The sequence below is a fragment of the Salvia splendens genome, chromosome 4 (assembly GCF_004379255.2).
Source record: "Salvia splendens isolate huo1 chromosome 4, SspV2, whole genome shotgun sequence".
In the NCBI taxonomy this organism is placed as follows: Eukaryota; Viridiplantae; Streptophyta; class Magnoliopsida; order Lamiales; family Lamiaceae; genus Salvia; species Salvia splendens.
The window spans coordinates 889,929-908,770 of record NC_056035.1 but is presented as its reverse complement, the minus strand read 5'-3'; the positions used below and the strand labels follow the sequence as shown (position 1 = coordinate 908,770).

At 36.9% G+C, this 18,842-nt stretch overlaps 2 protein-coding genes and 2 long non-coding RNA genes across 6 annotated transcripts; 3 read left to right on the top strand and 1 right to left on the bottom strand.

The window, feature by feature from the left end:
- The first annotated feature begins 490 nt into the window (after positions 1-490).
- LOC121798548 lies at positions 491-2,727 on the top strand. 3 transcript variants are annotated; one of them, XM_042197612.1, is made up of 5 exons: positions 491-980; positions 1,223-1,577; positions 1,660-1,731; positions 1,850-1,901; positions 2,595-2,727. In XM_042197612.1, the coding sequence occupies exons 1-4, from the start codon at positions 601-603 to the stop codon at positions 1,898-1,900; spliced, it is 858 nt and encodes a 285-aa protein (XP_042053546.1). In that variant the 5' UTR covers positions 491-600; the 3' UTR covers position 1,901; positions 2,595-2,727. The 3 variants fall into 3 exon arrangements, with proteins under 3 accessions (XP_042053546.1, XP_042053545.1, XP_042053547.1); XM_042197611.1 differs by having other exon boundaries at positions 1,660-1,738; positions 1,839-1,901; XM_042197613.1 differs by lacking the exon at positions 2,595-2,727 and having other exon boundaries at positions 1,660-1,738.
- Positions 2,618-12,074, top strand: LOC121798547. Its single transcript, XM_042197610.1, has 13 exons — positions 2,618-2,806; positions 3,444-4,049; positions 4,138-4,884; positions 5,518-5,796; positions 6,755-6,910; positions 7,233-7,651; positions 7,821-8,235; positions 8,475-8,741; positions 9,086-9,854; positions 9,958-10,016; positions 10,156-10,590; positions 10,760-10,798; positions 11,712-12,074. Exons 1-13 carry the CDS (start codon positions 2,765-2,767, stop codon positions 11,895-11,897), a joined length of 4,419 nt encoding a protein of 1,472 aa, XP_042053544.1. The 5' UTR covers positions 2,618-2,764; the 3' UTR covers positions 11,898-12,074.
- A 924-nt stretch (positions 12,075-12,998) lies between these two features.
- On the bottom strand, positions 12,999-13,819 carry LOC121800454. Its single transcript, XR_006050509.1, has 2 exons — positions 13,667-13,819; positions 12,999-13,453 (listed from the first exon to the last, which is right to left on the bottom strand). It is a non-coding gene; the product is annotated as an uncharacterized LOC121800454 (long non-coding RNA).
- A 1,126-nt stretch (positions 13,820-14,945) lies between these two features.
- On the top strand, positions 14,946-17,294 carry LOC121799624. The gene is made up of 2 exons (XR_006050338.1): positions 14,946-15,894; positions 16,755-17,294. It is a non-coding gene; the product is annotated as an uncharacterized LOC121799624 (long non-coding RNA).
- Positions 17,295-18,842: the final 1,548 nt, after the last annotated feature.

Genomic DNA, 18,842 nt, shown 5'->3' with positions numbered 1-18,842 from the left:
CTGAGTAATTGAGTTTAAATTTGGTCCAAATTCGACTTCAATAGTCACTAAATCGATTTTGAATTTCGATAGACATCAAATTTTAACTCAAAACTAGTAAGGTAAAAACTAACAAAGTACTAAGATAACATCTTTGCATTTTTTATATCTTATGTAAACTATTGTGCAAAAGCTCTCATCATCCCAACAATATAGTAGTAAGTTATCTTGAAATTTAAAAACTAGAAATTTTAAATATAGGAGTACAATTTATATTGAGATTTTTTTAAGTATGAAATATATTCGTGTTTAAAAATCTCAAAAAATATATTTTCCATTTTTTTGTAGCGTTAGTAAAAATGCGTATTTTAATTTTATATTCTTTTGTTAATGGAGTATTTGTTTAATTTATAATTGAAATACTACTATACTTTTATTTACGTGGGTTCAAATTAAAAGGAATATATTCCCCCAATCCGATTCGAACCCTAAACCTAACTGTTTCCCATACATACGCGCTCGCCTGCAAATCCCAAATTCCCCGCCAAAGAAAACGCAATAAATATACAACAAATTGAAAAGGTGAATGTGTGTAACTGATTAACCGCCATCTGCCTCCGCATGGACGCCGTCGTCAACTCAGCACTAGAAGAGATATGCTGTGGAGCGGCTGAGGGGCTCAATCTCAGCGACCTATGGGCGAAAATCGGTCCAACTCTCGCTGCCCATGGCCTCCCCATCTGCCCGAACTTGAAGCGGGCAGTGTGGGAGAATCTGGCTGAGATACCGGAGCTGAAGCCTGTAGCGTGCAACGGCGCCTCCTCCAAGCTCTCTGAGGCCCTAGTTAATTATACAGCTGAAGAGTGCGAGCAGATGGATGTCAAAATTGTGGCTCCCGAAGCGATGAGGAGAAGTTTTCTCGGACTCTACGATGTTGGAACCTCGGAATCGTCTTTGGCTGACATTCAGCGCTTCATTCTCGAACGCCTCGCTGTTGCCCGGTGAGCTCCACTTTGTCGAGATTTGAATTATGTGCTTTAGATTTTTCTTGCACTGTTGGATTGTGTGTCATTACGTTTTAGAGGCTATCTGATCAGTGAGATGTTTTTAACTTAGATTTTGCTGGTTTGTTGAGCATAACTATGCCTTGGAGATAGTGAGTTTAAAATATATAGGATAAATGCTTGAAAATGGGAAGGTAAAGATTTTAATATATCTACTATTGTTATCCCTGTATCTTCAGGAACAATGGGATTGCTCAGAATGATCTTACCAAGGAATTACAGATTCCTGCTAACAACTTATGCTACCAATTTAAGACAATTGAAGCCAAAGGATTGATAGTAAAGCAGCCAACTGTTATTAGGAAGAATGGTAGCATTGTGTCCACGAATATGCTATATCTTGCTCGTTATGCAAGGCATTTCGGTTCTCAGCAGAGGCTTGAAATCACGAGGACAGATCAGATGTTGATGGGCGGGGAGGGTACAGACGGCCATGATGTGGTAAACGGAATTGTGGCCGAGAGTATATCTGTGAAAGATTATATACCAGCACTGAAAGCCATCTGCGACAAGCTTGAAAAGGCTGAGGGCAAGGTCTGAAATCTACAGTATCTAGATCCTCATACATACTTATCTGCGTGCTTATTATATTTTATTACTGCTGTGCTGCCATCAGGTTCTGGTTGTCTCAGATATAAAAAAAGACCTTGGTTATAGGGGGCCTCATGGTCACAAAAGTTGGAGAATTGTAAGTGGTAAACTATTTCCGCCTTTTTTCTTTATTTCTTTCCTTATAATCATATTAAGTATTCCTATTTCTTACCATCCCATAATTTACTTGCAATTTATGGTTAGATATGTCACAGGTTGAAAGATGCTCGAGTGGTAGAAGAGTGTCGTACAATAATCAAGAATAAGGTACGTGACCTGGAGTTGCACCTAATGCAAACCAAAAGCACTTTATGACCTTAATCCTTATCTGGTCATTACAAACTTTGTTGTGGTGCAGCACTTTGTGACCTTAATCCTTATCTGGCCATTATAAAGTTTGATTTCTTCACTCCTTTGGCATATTTATGTCACAAGTTGCTATTGATAGGATGTATTGGGATCAACTGCGCTACTTTTTATGTTTCACAATATATTTTTCACGATTAAAAAATGACATGGTTATTTTCAAATGTCTTTCTAACAGATTCTTTGTTTTCGTATCTGTTTATTGGTCCATTGAAAAACATGGTTAGCTCTGTACAAGTATTTTGAGCAATTAGTTTGAACTTACGAAGAGATCTTTGTTGTTAGTGTCTTCTCTCATCTGGCTTTTCATTGTCAAAGATGCATCGCTTAATGTAAGTTAATACTAATATCATGCTGAACTTTGTTGCTCTGTTAATTCCTAGTATTGCTGGATGATTCAATTTTATTAAGGTATTGAAATTAAGTTAAATAGTGTGACATGGATGTGGACTTAAGGTACTGTTGGATATTTTCCTAACATATTTACAAATTAGAAAATTGGCGAACTCTTGATGTGTGCACATTTTTAATAAGTGAAGGATTATTGGCTTCAAATTTTCACATCTACTTAACTACTTATATTATTCATTATAGGAGGTTGATTGTTTACGTCTACTTCGAAATTTCTCAACATCACTTTTTGAGCCAAGACCTCATGGACGTGGATCTGAAGATATGGACATAGAAGAATCACAAATTTGTCAAAGAGAGGACTAGTTACTGAAGAAGTTGTAGAGCTTCCTATCTTGCGTCAGGTGTATGACATGATTGATGCTGCAGGGTCAAAAGGATTGACCACTACAGAAGTAAGTGCAACTATTGTAGAATTTGTAGTCAAACATAAACAATGCAAATTACATCTTAATCGGGTTCTTTCTTGAATTTCCTTGATCTTATTTTCGTGTTGCTTCAGTTAGGACTTATGATGTGTTTTTTCATCTCGTGTTTTAACTTCACTCACTCCTCAGGAAGCATCTCCCAGTTTTGCTTCAACATTTGTCAGTGCATAAGTAGTTTTCTGTGGTTATCCATCAAAACTTTCCTCAGGAAGCACCAAAACTATCTCTGTCTTCTAACATAGTCAAAGTCTGGATATTTAATATGGAGTTAGTCTATGAGTGGGGGTGCTGCATTGGGGTTTCAAAAGTGACAAAAAAATAATATACTTATCTTCACTCTACCAATTAAACTATTGATTGTATGTGGTCTGGAAGTCTTTATTCTTTATTTTATAGAGCTTTTTTTTCGCCGCTTATTCAGGATCACATATTACTATATGTTACCTATTGACACAAAGAATTGTCATGTAATGCTATTCTTCGTATTCTGGGTGTACTTGAAATGCAATGGACTCTCTGTAGAAGGTGTAACTTTACTCGATTATTGTTAGAAACATCAATAGAAAATTTGAAGTGTTAACTTTACAACAATTTATCTAAGCAGGTATGTAGAAGGCTTGGACTATGCTGTAAGGAGTACCACAAGCGATATTTTAAACCGTTGATGTCTATATTTGGTGTTCATTCTTTAAAGGAAAGCCACAAAAAAGGCGAGGTCTTCCGACTTTGGACATCTTGTAACTTCAAACCAGAAGCATCCAACATGACACCCATCGAAGGAGAAACAGTTCGTCAGGGAGTTATTGAATCTAAATCACTAGCTGTGAACCGGTACCTTCTTAAGGATTCATCTCAGCCTGTGAAGATGCTAGATACTTCTATGTCTGTGGGGAATAACAATGGAAATAATGAAAGTGTGAATGATGCAGCTGGCAAAACTGAAGATTCCAACTGTATGACTGTGGATGAATGTTCTACTGGTCTGCTTGTTTTATGCAATACACAGAGTTCTGATGTGGTGCAATGCACTGGGGTACTTGCCGAGGAACCACTGCAGGGAAGTATGTCAGTACCTAACTTTAATGTGCCAGACACACACCATCTTGCTCTTGTAAATTCTCCAAGGCGTCGATCACATCCAAGGTCTTCTAGTCTTGCATTTCATGCATCCAGCTCACGGAAGGAGCAGCATATACTCAAGATTTTGGAGGTCTGGCCCCCAATCTGTCAAACTTACATTCCTGTTATAGCTAGTTGTCTCGATTGTTATTAATCTTGTGGAATTTTTCTGTTTGAAGGAGGAGAAAATCCTATTAAAACCTGAGCTCCACAGGCATCTTGAGAGTCTTGAGACAGAAAAGAACACAGTGATGGATAGGAAGACCTTGGAACGTATTCTTGACAAAATTCAGCTAGAAGGAAATTGTAAATGCATCCATGTGAGTGTCCCAGGCGTGACAAATTGTGGTCGCAGCAGGACAACAGAAGTTGTCCTCCATCCTTCAGTTTTTAATGTCTCATCTGAATTATTGACTCAAATCCATGATAAGATGAGGTGTTTTGACATCCAGCTGCGGAAGGAAGCATACATGCGGCAGAAGAAAAGCAAATCAGTTCCTATATTAGACAATGTGCAGAGAATCCCCTGTAGAGTGCAGGGTCAACCAGAGCATGCAGGATTGATGCGTGCTAATGGATTTGTGCTGGCAAAAATGGTTAGGACAAGGCTTCTTCACACCTTTCTTTGGGGTTCGGTCTGCAGTTCCCCTGGTTGGGATCAAGATTTATTCTTTAGTGACCATTCTCGTGATTTAGAAAATCCACACAGCTCTTGTAAGTTATTTGAGTTAAATCTATCAATTAGGTCAATGCCACTTGAACTGTTTTTACAAGTAGTTGGATCTACTGAAAAGTTGGATGTGCTCGAGGAGTGTAAAAGCGGCTTGTTACTTCGTGATCTTCCTATGGAAAAACAAAATTTCCTGATAGATACTCGAGCATCTAATCGCTTGTCGTATCTAGTCGAAATACTACGGCGTTTGAAGGTAGGATGCATGGTCTCTTGTAAATAGTACTCCCTCCGTCCCGCACTACTCGCACCTTTCCTTTTGGGCACGGAGATTAAGGAATGAGTGATAGACAAAGTCAACAATTACGGCTGTAGGTATAAATTGTTACTAAAAATGGAAAGAGTGCAAATAACTTGGGACGCCCAGAAAGGAAATAAGTGCAAGTAGTGCGGGACGGAGGGAGTATTTGTTTGTCAATGTCAAATCAATCGATTCTTATGTTTGTGTACCCTTTTATCAATCTTTGTAAGTGATAGGTTTTCTGAGAATAGAGTTCCTTTTAAATGAATGACAGACCAATGCGTGAAGCCAGTTCAAATGTGTCCTAGGTTATTTAGTCTTTCATCTTTTAATGAGAGTCAATAGATTTGTTATAAGGATGTGGATTATTCTGTATTGGCGTTGATAATTGGGCAGGAGAATCCCATGTCAACTTTAAGCTTATGCAGATGGAGTGTATTGATTCTTGTTTATTCATCCTTTTCTACTCCAATGTATAACTGTTTATATATTGCCTTCCCAAACTCTTGCCTCTGTTCATAAAATACTTTTTACATCATTTTTTATCTGAGTTATTCATTCGAAGTGTGAATTGGGACTTTTGGGCAGCTCATTCGTCTAATGAGCAAGGGGCATGCAGAAGATGGTTCCAGCAGCCTCCACACTACTCTTACTTACACATTGGAATTTAAGCCTTACCTTGAGGAACCAACATCAACTGTTTCATCATCTGGCCATTTTGCTGATCTGCGCCCTCAAATCAGACATGATTTTGTCCTTTCGAGCAAAAAAGCTGTGGATGAATACTGGGGTACTCTGGAGTATTGTTATGCTGCAGCTAAATCAAAGGCCGCATTACTCGCATTTCCAGGATCTGCAGTTAGTCAGGTGTGCTTCCAATACCCTTTTTTTTTGTTTTCATTAATTTGAGTCAAAGAGAGTCAATAGATTTGTTATAAGGATGTGGACTATTCTGTTCTACTATGAATGATGCAGGAACTAATTTTCCTCTTTCCCCACTAATCTTTCTCTAGTGAGGAGCGACTGTTTACTCTGTCTGACATGGGTATTACTGTCTCAAGCAAGTACCACACAACAGTCCAAGTCCAACACAGAGCCTTTCTAAGATCATTAAGCCTATTTTATTACTATAATTTCTGAAACTTGAGCAAAGTTATTCGCATTGTAGTTTAACACTCTTATTAGCCCCACACCTAACTGGAACCTTTTATGGCGATACATATAGCAACATATCTTATATCTTGCCTATATTAAACATTATAACAGATTTCATTCACCTTATAAGATTCTTTGGAGTATATATGTTGAAGGGACTCTCTTGATACATTTTATTTTATCTTGCTTTCCTAGATGCACATGTACGATGGCAACAAGCGTTGAAATTGGATAACAAAGCTATGTGTAGTAATTTAGTGAAATACTCTCTCTGTTCCTTTTGTCATGCTCATTTGAGAATCAGTTTCTATCATTATTGTTGCGTCAATTTATTAGGAGTATATGTTATCTTTTTCTTTTGTTATTTTCCCTTTCGAATCCCCCCACCTCACAAAGAGTGCACATGCATCGTATTAAAAACCAATTCAGTAACTTGTATAACTTGGAGTTAAATGCTGATTTCTAAAATTTACGTGAGTTTCATTCTCATCTTGAGTGGTTGAATATGAATCATTCATTCCTTGGAAGATATATTCCCATGTCTGAAGTTTTCACGGGCATTGCTGGTGCAACTATCTCAACACGAAAAAAATACATAAAAATTGAGTGATTTGATATTGAGCACGATAATTGAGTTCTTCTGTGTTTTACATTTATATAACTTGTTCAGATATTTCATCCAAAATCATGGGCATCTGCCCGGGTCATGACAGCTGCCCAGCGAGCAGAACTTCTGAAGCGCATAGCTCAAGATGGCTCAAAGAAGAAGCTTTCATTCAAAGACTGTGAGAAGATTGCTGAAGATCTCAATCTGACACTGCAGCAGGTTGGTTTGTTTGGGAAGTCATTAGTGTTCTGTATTTTTCCTTGACTTGATATGAGATAAAAGATGATTGTCAATGTGCAAAGTAAGTATGGTGAGGTGAACACTTGAAAATATTTCATGTTCAGTATTATCATAGTTTCTTAAGTTCGCTTCTAGTTAGTTTTGATTGGAGTTACTCTGATATGGTTTAATTTATTAACTAGTACATAAACTGAGCTCCTCTGTAACTAGCTCCTTGGTATTTACACAAGCTGATTGTTCAAATACTTCAGGTAACATTTGTTAGTTATGACATACATATAATCTGCTTATGTAATTGCAGGTGCTCCGTTTCTATGATGACAAGAGGCGGCAGTATGCTGCTAGACCTACGAGTTCTTTGGATGCTGAAGGTGAAGAGCTTCAGGCAGTCAATGGAAAACATACAGTATCTTCACGGAAGAGGAGGCGTTCATCAGACAGAATTTCCTCAAAGCTTGCAAATGAGCATTCAGGTCTGGAGGCAGCTAATTCGTTGTTAGATCCAGATAATCAGCCTACTGTAGAACAAGGTTCTTCGACAGCTACTACGAAATATGATGATGGCCAGTCTCAGAGAAATTCTGCAGGTGATAATGGGGAGTGTTTGGGGGTGAAAAGGTTGAGTGAAGAAGAGAAGGGGGTCTATTCTTTCAAGCGAGCACTATCACGGTTGAACCCAGCCCGACAGAAAAAGTTTTTATGGTCCGAAGAGGGTGAGAGGTAATATTATCATATAGCATGTTCATAAATTTTACTCGTATCAATAGCAGCTACTAATAAGCAAAACGTAGTCAAATTCTAGTTTCAATTAATTGCTATTCGATTGTTTTTCCTTTTTAAATTCCGTTTGGTTTTCTAATTCTGTAGCCTGTTGACATTTCTTTCGCAGGAAATTAGTGATTGCATATGCTAGACACCGAGCTGCCCGGGGGGCAAAATTTCACCGTACAGAATGGGTGTCAATTCCAAATCTTCCAGCACCTCCTGATGCGTGCAAAAGAAGAATGGCGTTGTTAAATAGTTTTATCCCTTTCAGAGAGGCTGTTATGAAACTATGCACTATTCTTTCTGAACAATATGCAAAGTACATTGAGAAGTTCCAGGACAAGATGTCGATTAATGCAGATTCTGAAGAGATGATTCGTGGTCCTGCATCTGAAGAAGCTGGCATGCTTGAGAAATGGGCTAATCTTGATGAGGATATTATTAAGGTTGCATTGGATGATGTCTTAAGATGCAAAAGATTGGCTAAGCTGAATGCTGCTCGAGAAACGTTCCCGGAGCAGGAAATAAGCATGCATGATGTAAGTTTTATATCTCACATGCATTAAGAAATAGTATTTGCTTAACTCGCTTTCAAAATAAATGCTTCAGTCAGAGCGCATATTTGTCATGTATGTCCTACCTTTTACTATGTATCATGCAGATAAATATCTCCATCTTGGTCGTGGAAGCATTGGCTGGTTTTGCACTATGTTTCTTTTCTTGAGTCTTTGTGCAACATTTCATCATGGTTTAATTTTAATTTGCTTCTAATTTTCAGGACGTCGAAGATTGTGGTCAGAGTGGTCAATTATCAAGCACCGAGCGACGTCTTAGAAAAAATTTGCATATAAATACGGGTGCAACAATTTTGAGACAGATGCATGAATCAGTTGCTGTTGCAAATGCTGTGGAGCTATTTAAGCTTATCTTTCTAAGCAAATCGAAAGCTCCAGAAACACCAACTTTGCTGGCCAAAACACTACGTCGTTATTCTGAGCATGACCTCTGTGCGGCTTTTAATTACTTGAGGGAGAAGAAAATTATGGTATGTAGAATTCATCTACTGCTCATGGTAGTTACCCAGCACCATATGGATAAATGTTATGATTTAGAGTTGTGGTGCTTCTGTTGCCATAGAAGGCAATGGTGGGAATAACTTCCAATGACTATAATTCAATAATGTGAGTTAGGGGATCCGATATATGTTATTTAGTTATGCTAGCTCATTCACTATATTAATAATATGGGCATTTTTATTGGTTTAAATACTAAGTACTTGTTTGCTGTCTGACAATGACTATATTGTGGTTCTCTAGCTGTCACTGGTCTGTTTCGTCCTGATCTGTATTTGGTTACGAAATAAAGCGGTCTTCTATCTCTCTTGTGCAGATTGGAGGTGGCAGTGGCCAATTTGAATTATCACAGACCTTCTTGCATAGTATCACGTCAACTGAATTTCCCGCTGATACTGGAAATAGAGCTGCTAAGCTTGCTCTCTGGCTTCATGAGAGAGAAAGTGATTTAGTCGAAGAGGGCACTGAAGCTCCATCAGATCTCCAGTGTGGTGAAGTTTTCTCTTTATGTGCTCTACTATCTTCAGGTGAACTGTCAATTACCCCATTGCTACCCAGTGAAGGTGTTGGAGAGACAGAAGATAATAGACCTTCTAAACGTAAAAGTGATACCACAGAGCCTGATGGGGGATCACCACAAAAATTAAGAAAAACATTTGCTGGGGACAGTGAGCTGGGTTCTCGGAGAGAAAAAGGCTTTGCTAGCATACAGTTATGCTTGCAACGTGAAACAATTCCAAGAATAATGGCCATCGATTCACTCAGAAAGGTGAACATGAATCCAGCCCCATTTCTTGGTGGAAAAGATCAAAGCAATACTTTGTCTGCTTTGGATGACATTGCTGATCATGCAAGTGATATTATTGATACTGGGACGATAGATCATCCCACTTTCCAGCTTAGTGAATCTCCATGGGAAGCTATGACAGACTATGCCAAGCATCTATTTTCTTCATGTTCTTATGAAGTAAATAATAGTATGTTGCTTCAACCAGACTTATTCAAAACACTCTATTCAGCCATTCAGAAGTCTGGTGACAACGGTTTGAGAATGAAAGAGATCCAAAAAGTTCTGAACGTTAAGGGTATGCAACTTTACTCTTGGATACTGTGCAGAGATCTTATTTCTTCTACATTTACCCTTTATTACATACTCCATTTAATTGAAACCATCAATATCCTTTCCAGATGAGAAAATATTGGAAGTTATAATCGATGTGCTTGAAGCATTTGGGCGAGCGTTAAAGGTTTGCTTTTCTTGCCCATCATTTACCTAATACCTTTTACCTTTTGAGCTCCTTCTCCGCATGTTGTGTCTCGTTATCATCTGAGCATGGAATGACATCATTCTTGATTTTAACACCTTGCATTGCATCTCAAATGCAGGTCAATGCTTACAATTCAGTTCACGTGGTTGATTCTCTATATCGATCGAAATATTTCTTGACCAGTATAGATGATCGTGTTGCTCATCATCTCAAATTGCAAAGGAAAACAAAGAACGGTGAGCCTTCACCTCTTGATCTTGATAACCAAAGGGAGAATTTGGCTGCCTCGGAGGATAAGATCAACACAAATGGTATTGAAGGACACAGAGTCACAATTTTAAATTGTCCCCTAGACGTGACAGATCCTCATGAAGTTGCTTCGACCAAAGTGACTAGAGTAGAAAATCTTGAATGCTGTAGTACTCATTCAAATAGGATATGTAGACCCCTGTTGCCATGGATGAATGGAGATGGTACCATAAACGAGCTTATATACAACAGGCTTCTTCGCCGTGTTCTTGGTATTGTTGTGCTAAATCCAGGGATATTAGAGGTTTGATATCTTTTTCATTCAGTCTTATATTTAACCTCGTTCACAGTATGTTCATCGGTTGCTTTTATAGTGAGTTCTTGCGATCATTATCAACCAGCTTCTTAAGATTTTTTTTTCCTGTTCCCTTGAAAAGTACTTTGAGACACTTGCTAATCGTCTTTATGTACAGGATGAAATCATAAATCGGATGCAAGGTCTAAATCCTCAGGTATGTAACTTTCTTATCTCTCAGCGAAAGATTAAATCTCATCAGGACATAGATTTGAGAGTGCTATGGTTTAAAACATTCAACTATTCTTTCTTGTTCTCAACTTTAGTATCTTCAAAATACAGTTTTCATCTCAAACCCTTTATTTCACTTCACAGCACTAGATTCTTCTTGGTCAGGGTTGAAGGGTTTTTGAGAAATTTCAAACTCTGCTGTAATTTCTACCTCTGATTGTTACTCAAGATATTGTTTGTCAATCACCAATATATGCTCTTTTTTTAAATAGCCGAAAGATTAAGACACTTCAGATTCGTAAACTGCCCTTCCTATAGAATGCAGCTTGCTGTAACTATTGGTGACTTCTTTAATTCGCTTAGTTTATCCACTATTTGTTGCTAATCGCATAAATTAATGCCTTCAACCACCAAAAGTGTATGATCAAGATACTTAAGATTCCTAACTTCCTATAGAATGCAGCCTTCTGTAATCACCAACAGACTAAGATCAACATATTTGTGTCGTAAACTACCATCCTCTAATTGTAGCTTGCTGTAATGATTGTCAGACTTCCGTAAGTTTGCTGAATTTTTCCGTAAGTATGTTGCTAATAGCATAATTTAATCCTTTCAATCTCCAGTAGTCTAAGATAAAGATACTTAAGATTCCTAAACTGCCTTCCTATAGAAATCAGCTTCCTGTAACTATTGCCAAACTTCCTTAATTCTGTTAATTTCTCCATAATTTGCTGCGAATCGCATAATTTAATGTCCACAGTGATTCAATCACCATCAGTCCTAGATCAAGATACTTTAGATTCCTGAACTGTCTTCCTATACTATGTTGTCAGACTTCCTTAATTCGCTTATTTTTTCCATAATTTGTGCTAATCTCTGCGTAATTTAATGCCTTCCAGAGCTGCAGGCAGCTGCTACAGATGATGATTCTGAACAACCACATAACTACCCGAAAAATGCAGCAGATGACATCTTCTCAGCCTCCCTCCATTCTGGCTAATCTTCTTGGTGATAAATGCAAAAAGTCTAAGTTGATATATCGAGTCCATTTCTTTGCAAATCCATCGACTACAACCTTGTTGTAGAACAGCCAGGTCAAACAGCACGTGAACGGGGGATGAAGGTCGAAACAGTGGACATATGTGGAACCCTCTTCTTGTATAGTTAGGAAAATCTTGAACACTCTTCTTACGTAGTTAGAATTATGTATGTAGAGTCTCTTAGAATGATATTATGGGTTCAAATAAAATGTTTTGGCCTTATTTACGAATTGTTCGCTTTTATGGGAAATGCTAATAGCAGGTTTTCTATGATTTATGCACTATTTTTCATAAAGTATTCTGCGATCTAGTATTGTGCTAAATTCATACTATCCTTTTCCATATTCTTCTTTTCAATGCCTTATTTTTCGTAAAGTTTTCTGTGATCTATTTTGCTAAATTCATTTATCTTTTTCCATATTCTTCATTTCAACATCCAAACGATTTAAAATTAATACTGCATCCATAAAATAGTGACCTACTTATTTTATTTGTGATAATAACAATAATAATTATTCTTATTTTATCCCCAATACACAAGTCATATCTCACTCAAGCAATTTATTAAAATCCATACCAAAACAATTGGGTCAACACCATAAAAACAAGTGTAAACCAAAATCAAATTTGAAAAGAAAGGAACATAGTAATTATCAATGCTTTAGCTAATTAATATTTAATGTCACTATCATTTTGATGGGTTCGTTAGTTGTTACTTCAATTTGAATAGGTTTTCTTAAAAGTAAAAAAAGTCTTGACTCCAATTTCTAATGTTTTATTCCAACGAACGTTGTCAGGATTCGTTACATTTAAAAGAGAATATACAAAAAGAAATTAACATAAACAGAAAAGAAAAACAAAACAAGATTAGTTGTGCAATTACTAGATTTACATATATTACTAATACTCTTTGTTCCAAAATAGATTTAATAGGGTACAACACGAATTTAATGAAAGTGTGACTATTCAATCATGCAGTCCATGTTCTAGTTAACAATTAACTATAGTCGTTTTTTAACAAATAAATCAGCATGATGTTTACTCATGCATATTCCACATTCTTCTCACGATTGAGGTTAATTTGGGTAATCACTATACTCCCCATGTCCCAGAGTCCTATTTTTCCATTTTAGTTCGTTCACAATAAGAGTCATACTTCACTTTAACCATAAATGGTAAGTATACCCCACATTCCACTAGTTTATTCCAATCACATTTTATTATAAAACTAATATATATAAGTAAGACACATACACTAACTCATGAGTTTCAACTCATGTTTCTTAAAACACGTGGAATAAATAAATAGAACTCTTAATTGCAGAGTATTTAACAAGTAGTGCGTGAATTGTGAAAGCTTAAGAGTGCTAACATATCTTTTAATTTGACAAAAGCTACTTGCGGTATCACCGTACAGAAGAGACCCGGAAAACCATAGGCTATTTTAGCGAACACCAATACGAAAACACCGCTTATTCCTTGGTGCAAATTCATGACTACCACCGAACATCGGAGGTCATACATCTCCGACACAATGGTGAGGCGCGTGATTAGGATGTTGAGAAATTTCTTCTCCGACATCTTGTAGCTCCGTATGAGCCCTGCATTTTTTAAGCCAAATTCATATATATGAATATATGACGGTGAGGTTTTAATCTATGCAAAACTAGATTTAAATACAAAAACGCAGAACAGTACCATGCATAGTACATTTTTAGATCCATGGAGTATTAACTTTTTCCATCGGCAAACAATTTTTTGAAATGACGGACGGAGAGAGTAGCAATGAACAAATTAATTTGCAAGATTTTTACCTAAGATGAAAACGATGGATTTGGTGAAACCAATGTATTTTGTGACTGCTTCATAGCCGGAGCTAAGTAGCGAAGGAGAAGGTTGGCCCATCCCACCACCGGCGCCGGAAAACAGCTGGAAAAGAGCAGCCTCTGTTCTTGTAATTGGACTGAGACGCGTGAGAATTTGGAGTTGGGTTTGATAATTGATTTTAAAATGTATGTCGCGCGTGTAATGTAATCACGTGACAGACTTAACAAATGCAATGAACTGGTTAATTAAATTCACATTTTTATTAGTATTATGATTCCTTATCCCATTACATTATAGGATGGGACAAATCATCTTTAACTAATTATTACACAAAGTACTATCTATTATACTACTTATAAATTATTAACACATTAGAAACAGTGAGCAGTTACTCATGTACACGTAGATGAACACTGACTAATAAATTACTTCCATTCCAAAAAAAATAAATTAATTTTCTATTTTATTATTCCAAGATGATTTATTACTAATAATGTAAAAAATCTTCTTTTCTACTTTATTTTTCATCATTTATCATACAAAATAAAATTACTATATTAAATCTTGTTGCGTCCAAAAAATGGATCATCTTTTTTTGGGATGGAGTTGATATTAATTAGACGAACGAAAAAAGAAATATGACCTATTTCTATGAGACGGATGAAGTACGAAACTTCCAATATCATAATCAGTGAATTATTTGTCCTCTAAAATGACAGCCATGTGAAGATAATGCGACGAAAGAAACTCGTCACGACATTGACCAAGAAAGTCTACAAAAAGTATTTCATTTGTTTGGTAATTTTGTTAGTGGTTACTTTTCTTAATCGCAATTGTGTTTTTATTTTTCTGACTGAAGAGCGTTATATTTATGTTATAGACAAATTAGTTTCTAGTATTATGTTTCAAATTAATACAGTACTCTATTATTTATTTTCGTTTGCACCAACAATCCCCAATTAGCATTTGCACTAGAGAAAACGTGTGAAGATAACATGCATTTGCTTCAAATATGTCCATTTAGCATTTTTATCTGTAGTTCTGTAGAAATTATTCCTTAATAATGGGCTTAGTTGGGCCTGAGAGAAGAAGATGGACAGGAGCCCACAGAGCTCTGATGATGGGCCAACTTACTATTTGTCGACACTCGACGCAAGTAAGATATTTTTTGAGCTTGGACAAATAAAATCAGTTGAGTCAAGTCAACGTTGACTGACGTAGTCCATGGCAGGAAAATAGGAATATAATTATGAAATACAGCGTAAATTCACTCTCCAAAATCTATCAAAATTGCACCTTGATGCGTAGATTCAGGAATCCATTTGTCCAAAATCTCTCATAAACTCTATATTCCAAATTTAAATACTCATCATTCCATTTTTGGGGGCCATAGCCATTCTGATTCTATCTTGATTCTCGAAAATTCGAAGCCCTGCTCCACTCCATTCCCAAATTCCAGCTAAAGATCGATTGTTACCCTTATTTTTGTGGCTGATTCAATTCCGTAGAGCGATTTGAACCAATTTTTTTGCTCAATAAAACAGTTGATTCTAAAGCTTCACTATTTATGGATTCACCGATTTTGATTTTAGTCATCGCTCTTCTCTTCGCATTAACAATCGAATCGCAACGAGTCTCCTCCTATCGCCACCCGCCGGAATCACCAACTCCGCCGTCTCTTGCATCGCCGCCGCCCTTTCCTCGCCCCGATCCGCCGCCTCCTCCGAGAAAGCCCCCAGCTCATAAATTGATCAAAAATTTGGGCCCGCCGCCGCCCTTTCCTCGCCCCGATCCGCCGCCTCCTCCGAGAAAGCCCCCAGCTCATAAATTGAACAAAAATTTGGGCCCGCCGCCGCCCTTTCCTCGCCCCGATCCGCCGCCTCCTCCGAGAAAGCCCCCAGCTCATAAATTGAACAAAAATTTGGGCCCACCGCCGCAAAAGGGGAAGACCAACAAGGCGAAGAAAATCGGGTTGATGTTTGTGGGAGTTGCTTCGCTTTTGCAAGTTTGCATTGTGGCTTTCTTGCTAATCAGCAGAAGACAGCTCTTGAAAGCTCAAATTGGCTATCAAAGAAATTGAACTTGATTTCAAAAATCCAAATACTTGTATCTAAGTGGAGTATTTCATTCATTCTTCCTTTATTGGTGGTGATTGTTATGTTGGAACTGAAAATTGAGGGAGCAATGCTGCTGAGAATGAAGAACTTCTGACTCGGTAAAATTTGATAGCTTTTTGTTGGATTTTCATTGGTTTTTGTATAAATAGAGCACAAAATTTCTACTTTTAGTTGTTACACATAGTTAAAATGGATTGTTCTTACCTATCCAACTCTGGAAATCGAATACAAAGAACTCACTATTCACTCAAGCCGTAGCATTGTGATAGTTATGTAGGCTTTTGTTAATAGAGGGTTCGCGTGAGTTTGTTGATATCTAGTATACTTAATTATCATTAACAATATGTTGTTTAGCTGGAAATATATGTGACCATATTTTGTGAATAGGTGAATTGAATAAACTCTGCTTAAGAAAGTTATGAAGAGGGCTTGTAGCTAGTGAGTCTTGTTTGATTGGCATACGTTGTTTGTTGTCAGTGTGAAATATTTAGTATGAAGGATGTGAACTCACGAAACTGGCTATTCTTTCAAAGGATAATTGCTGGTTGAATGAAATGCCATTAATTTACTTGTGGGGATTTTATATTAGGAAATTATCTAAATGTTTTTCACATATCACGCTTTGAATATTTAGGAACATCTCAGTGAAAAAATCATTTGTCATTCTTGTACTGAACTGCAGAAGGCATATTTCATATTGGCTTCTTGTATTTGAGTTACCTTTGAATTGCCAACTGATGTGTTTGATAGAAGTTTTGAAAAATGCATATGTACAGGAGTGCTGTGTTTGATGTACTTGTACTGACACATTGCATGTAGATTTGTTTGTTTTCTTTTAAAATTTCTTAATTAGTGTTGGTGGATTATCTTCAACATTTGGCTACTTCTTGTTTGATCGTTTTCGCATTAGGCTGTTGGTATCTACCTTTTCTTTGACATGAACTTTTTATCCTCATAGGATGCTATTGAATGGGCTTGGTTTAGTCCAACAAATACTAGTTAAAATTGTGTCCATTCATTCTATGTAAAGTAACTTGCAAAAGTGGCGATCAAGAATGCTGAGATCAATCTTGTTTTCACCTGTAAAATGGTGCTGAGCTGATCCCGGCTGATCCCGGGCTAGGCTGGACAGGGCTAAGCCTTTCTATCACCAGTTCGGCTTTGGACCATGGTGTTGTAGCATAAAGAAGTGATTGTTGTAGTGATTGAAACCAACAACTAAGGTGCGCATTTTCATGCTACCTCACTTGATACCAATAAATTGTTAGTTTTGGTTGAATTATTATCTATTTGTTCAAAACTTGCATAATGTATCCATTATTAAAAGTCTTATTATTCTTTTGTTTCCTATTTTCAAACTTACCTTAATATCCATTCAGTTTGTGCTAACAGAAATGTTGAAAGCACAATACATAATGATTGAGTATATATATTTTGTCACATAAATCAAGAAAAGAAAAAGCAGATTGTTGGAGTGAAGTGACAATTGATTGAAATATTTCGTGTTCTGATACATACATTATTCTTTGTCAAATTTTTCTTTTCCTTTTTCTTTTATCCCAACGTATTTTATTAGGGGTAGGATTGTTAATGTACAGAAAAGCAGGTAGATTGGAGTAAATAGTTCTATGAACGAATGGATCACTCAGTCCATTTTGACAGTCTTTAGATTTAATGTCTACAGTTATGGGAAAAAGTGGAATTTTGCACAAAAAATACTCCCTCCGTCCTACTCCCTCCGTCCTTGAAGAGTATGAATATTTGGTTCGGCACGATTTTTAAAGCATAATTGATAAACTAAGAGACATATAGAGAGAAAAATTAACTAAAGTAATGTTCATCTTTTTAGGGAAGACTAGGAAATTGTTCATACTTTTCAGGGATGGAGAGACTACGATGAACGTCAGTTGCTTTATTATATGTGCTTCAGAAAAAGTCAGTGATCAAGTAAATAGTTTTATGAATGAATATGTTATATACATGTAACTTGATTGGATCTGAATAGAAATTCTTTTTGGAAATGGTATTTTTTTTTTCTGTTTTTTGCTTTTGGGAGGTGATGGCTGAGTATTGACTAGTGAATGCAAAATTTTCTCTATGTTAGACCTTATGGCATATGGAGAATATATTTCAGATTGATCACAAATATAATAACTCACTTCTATGAACGTGGACATTCTACTTTTATATATCTATTATATAATAAATTTAATAATTCACTATTCTTTTCTTTCATATTTTCTCTCATATCTTATATAAGATGATTATATGAATTACTTATTTAATCTGAAATTGGTCACATGATCAATCTGATCTATTCGTTTCTGCTCTTTAAAAAAGAGAAATCTTAAAAGCACATACTACATAATACTGTAATTGTGAATACTACATTTAGTCACATGCATCAAGAAAAATATTATTCTTCACAGTAAAATTAGGCCCATCATTATGAAAAAAGACAGAATGCTCATCATTATGAAAAAAGACAGAATGCTGAAGAAAAGGGAGATTCTTTGAGTGAGATGCTTTGTTACTGTGATACAGTTTTCTTTGCTGAGGTTGGATAATGTATATGATGGTGTTGCTAAATGCTAGCTCTAAAATGTTTGAATGGGATATATAGTTTGTCAGTTATTGTGAGAAATTCATTAAAAACAAATGATGGGTGAGAAAGTAAAGGTGTTTTCCTTGTCAGATGACGAGGAGGAGGAGGTGGAGGAGGAGGAGAAGGAAAAGGAGGAGGAGGAGGAGGAGGAGGAGGAAGAGGAGGAGGACGGGGAGGAGGAGGAGCGAGGAGGATAGAAGGGAGGAGGAGAGAGGACGGGGAGAAGTCTCCTTCCTGGCTTCTTCTGCGTATTCTTCTTCCTCCTCTTCTCGGTCGGAGGGGGGCGTTTTCTTTTGAGTTCTTCTTCGAAGAGGAGGAGGAGGAGGAGAGAGAGATGGTTGATCATTGGAGCCACAAGCATCCACTTACTTTGGCGGAAACTCGGAGAGGAATTCGATGTTATGGTTGTGAACAACTGTTTAGTAGTGGAGAGCAGGCTTA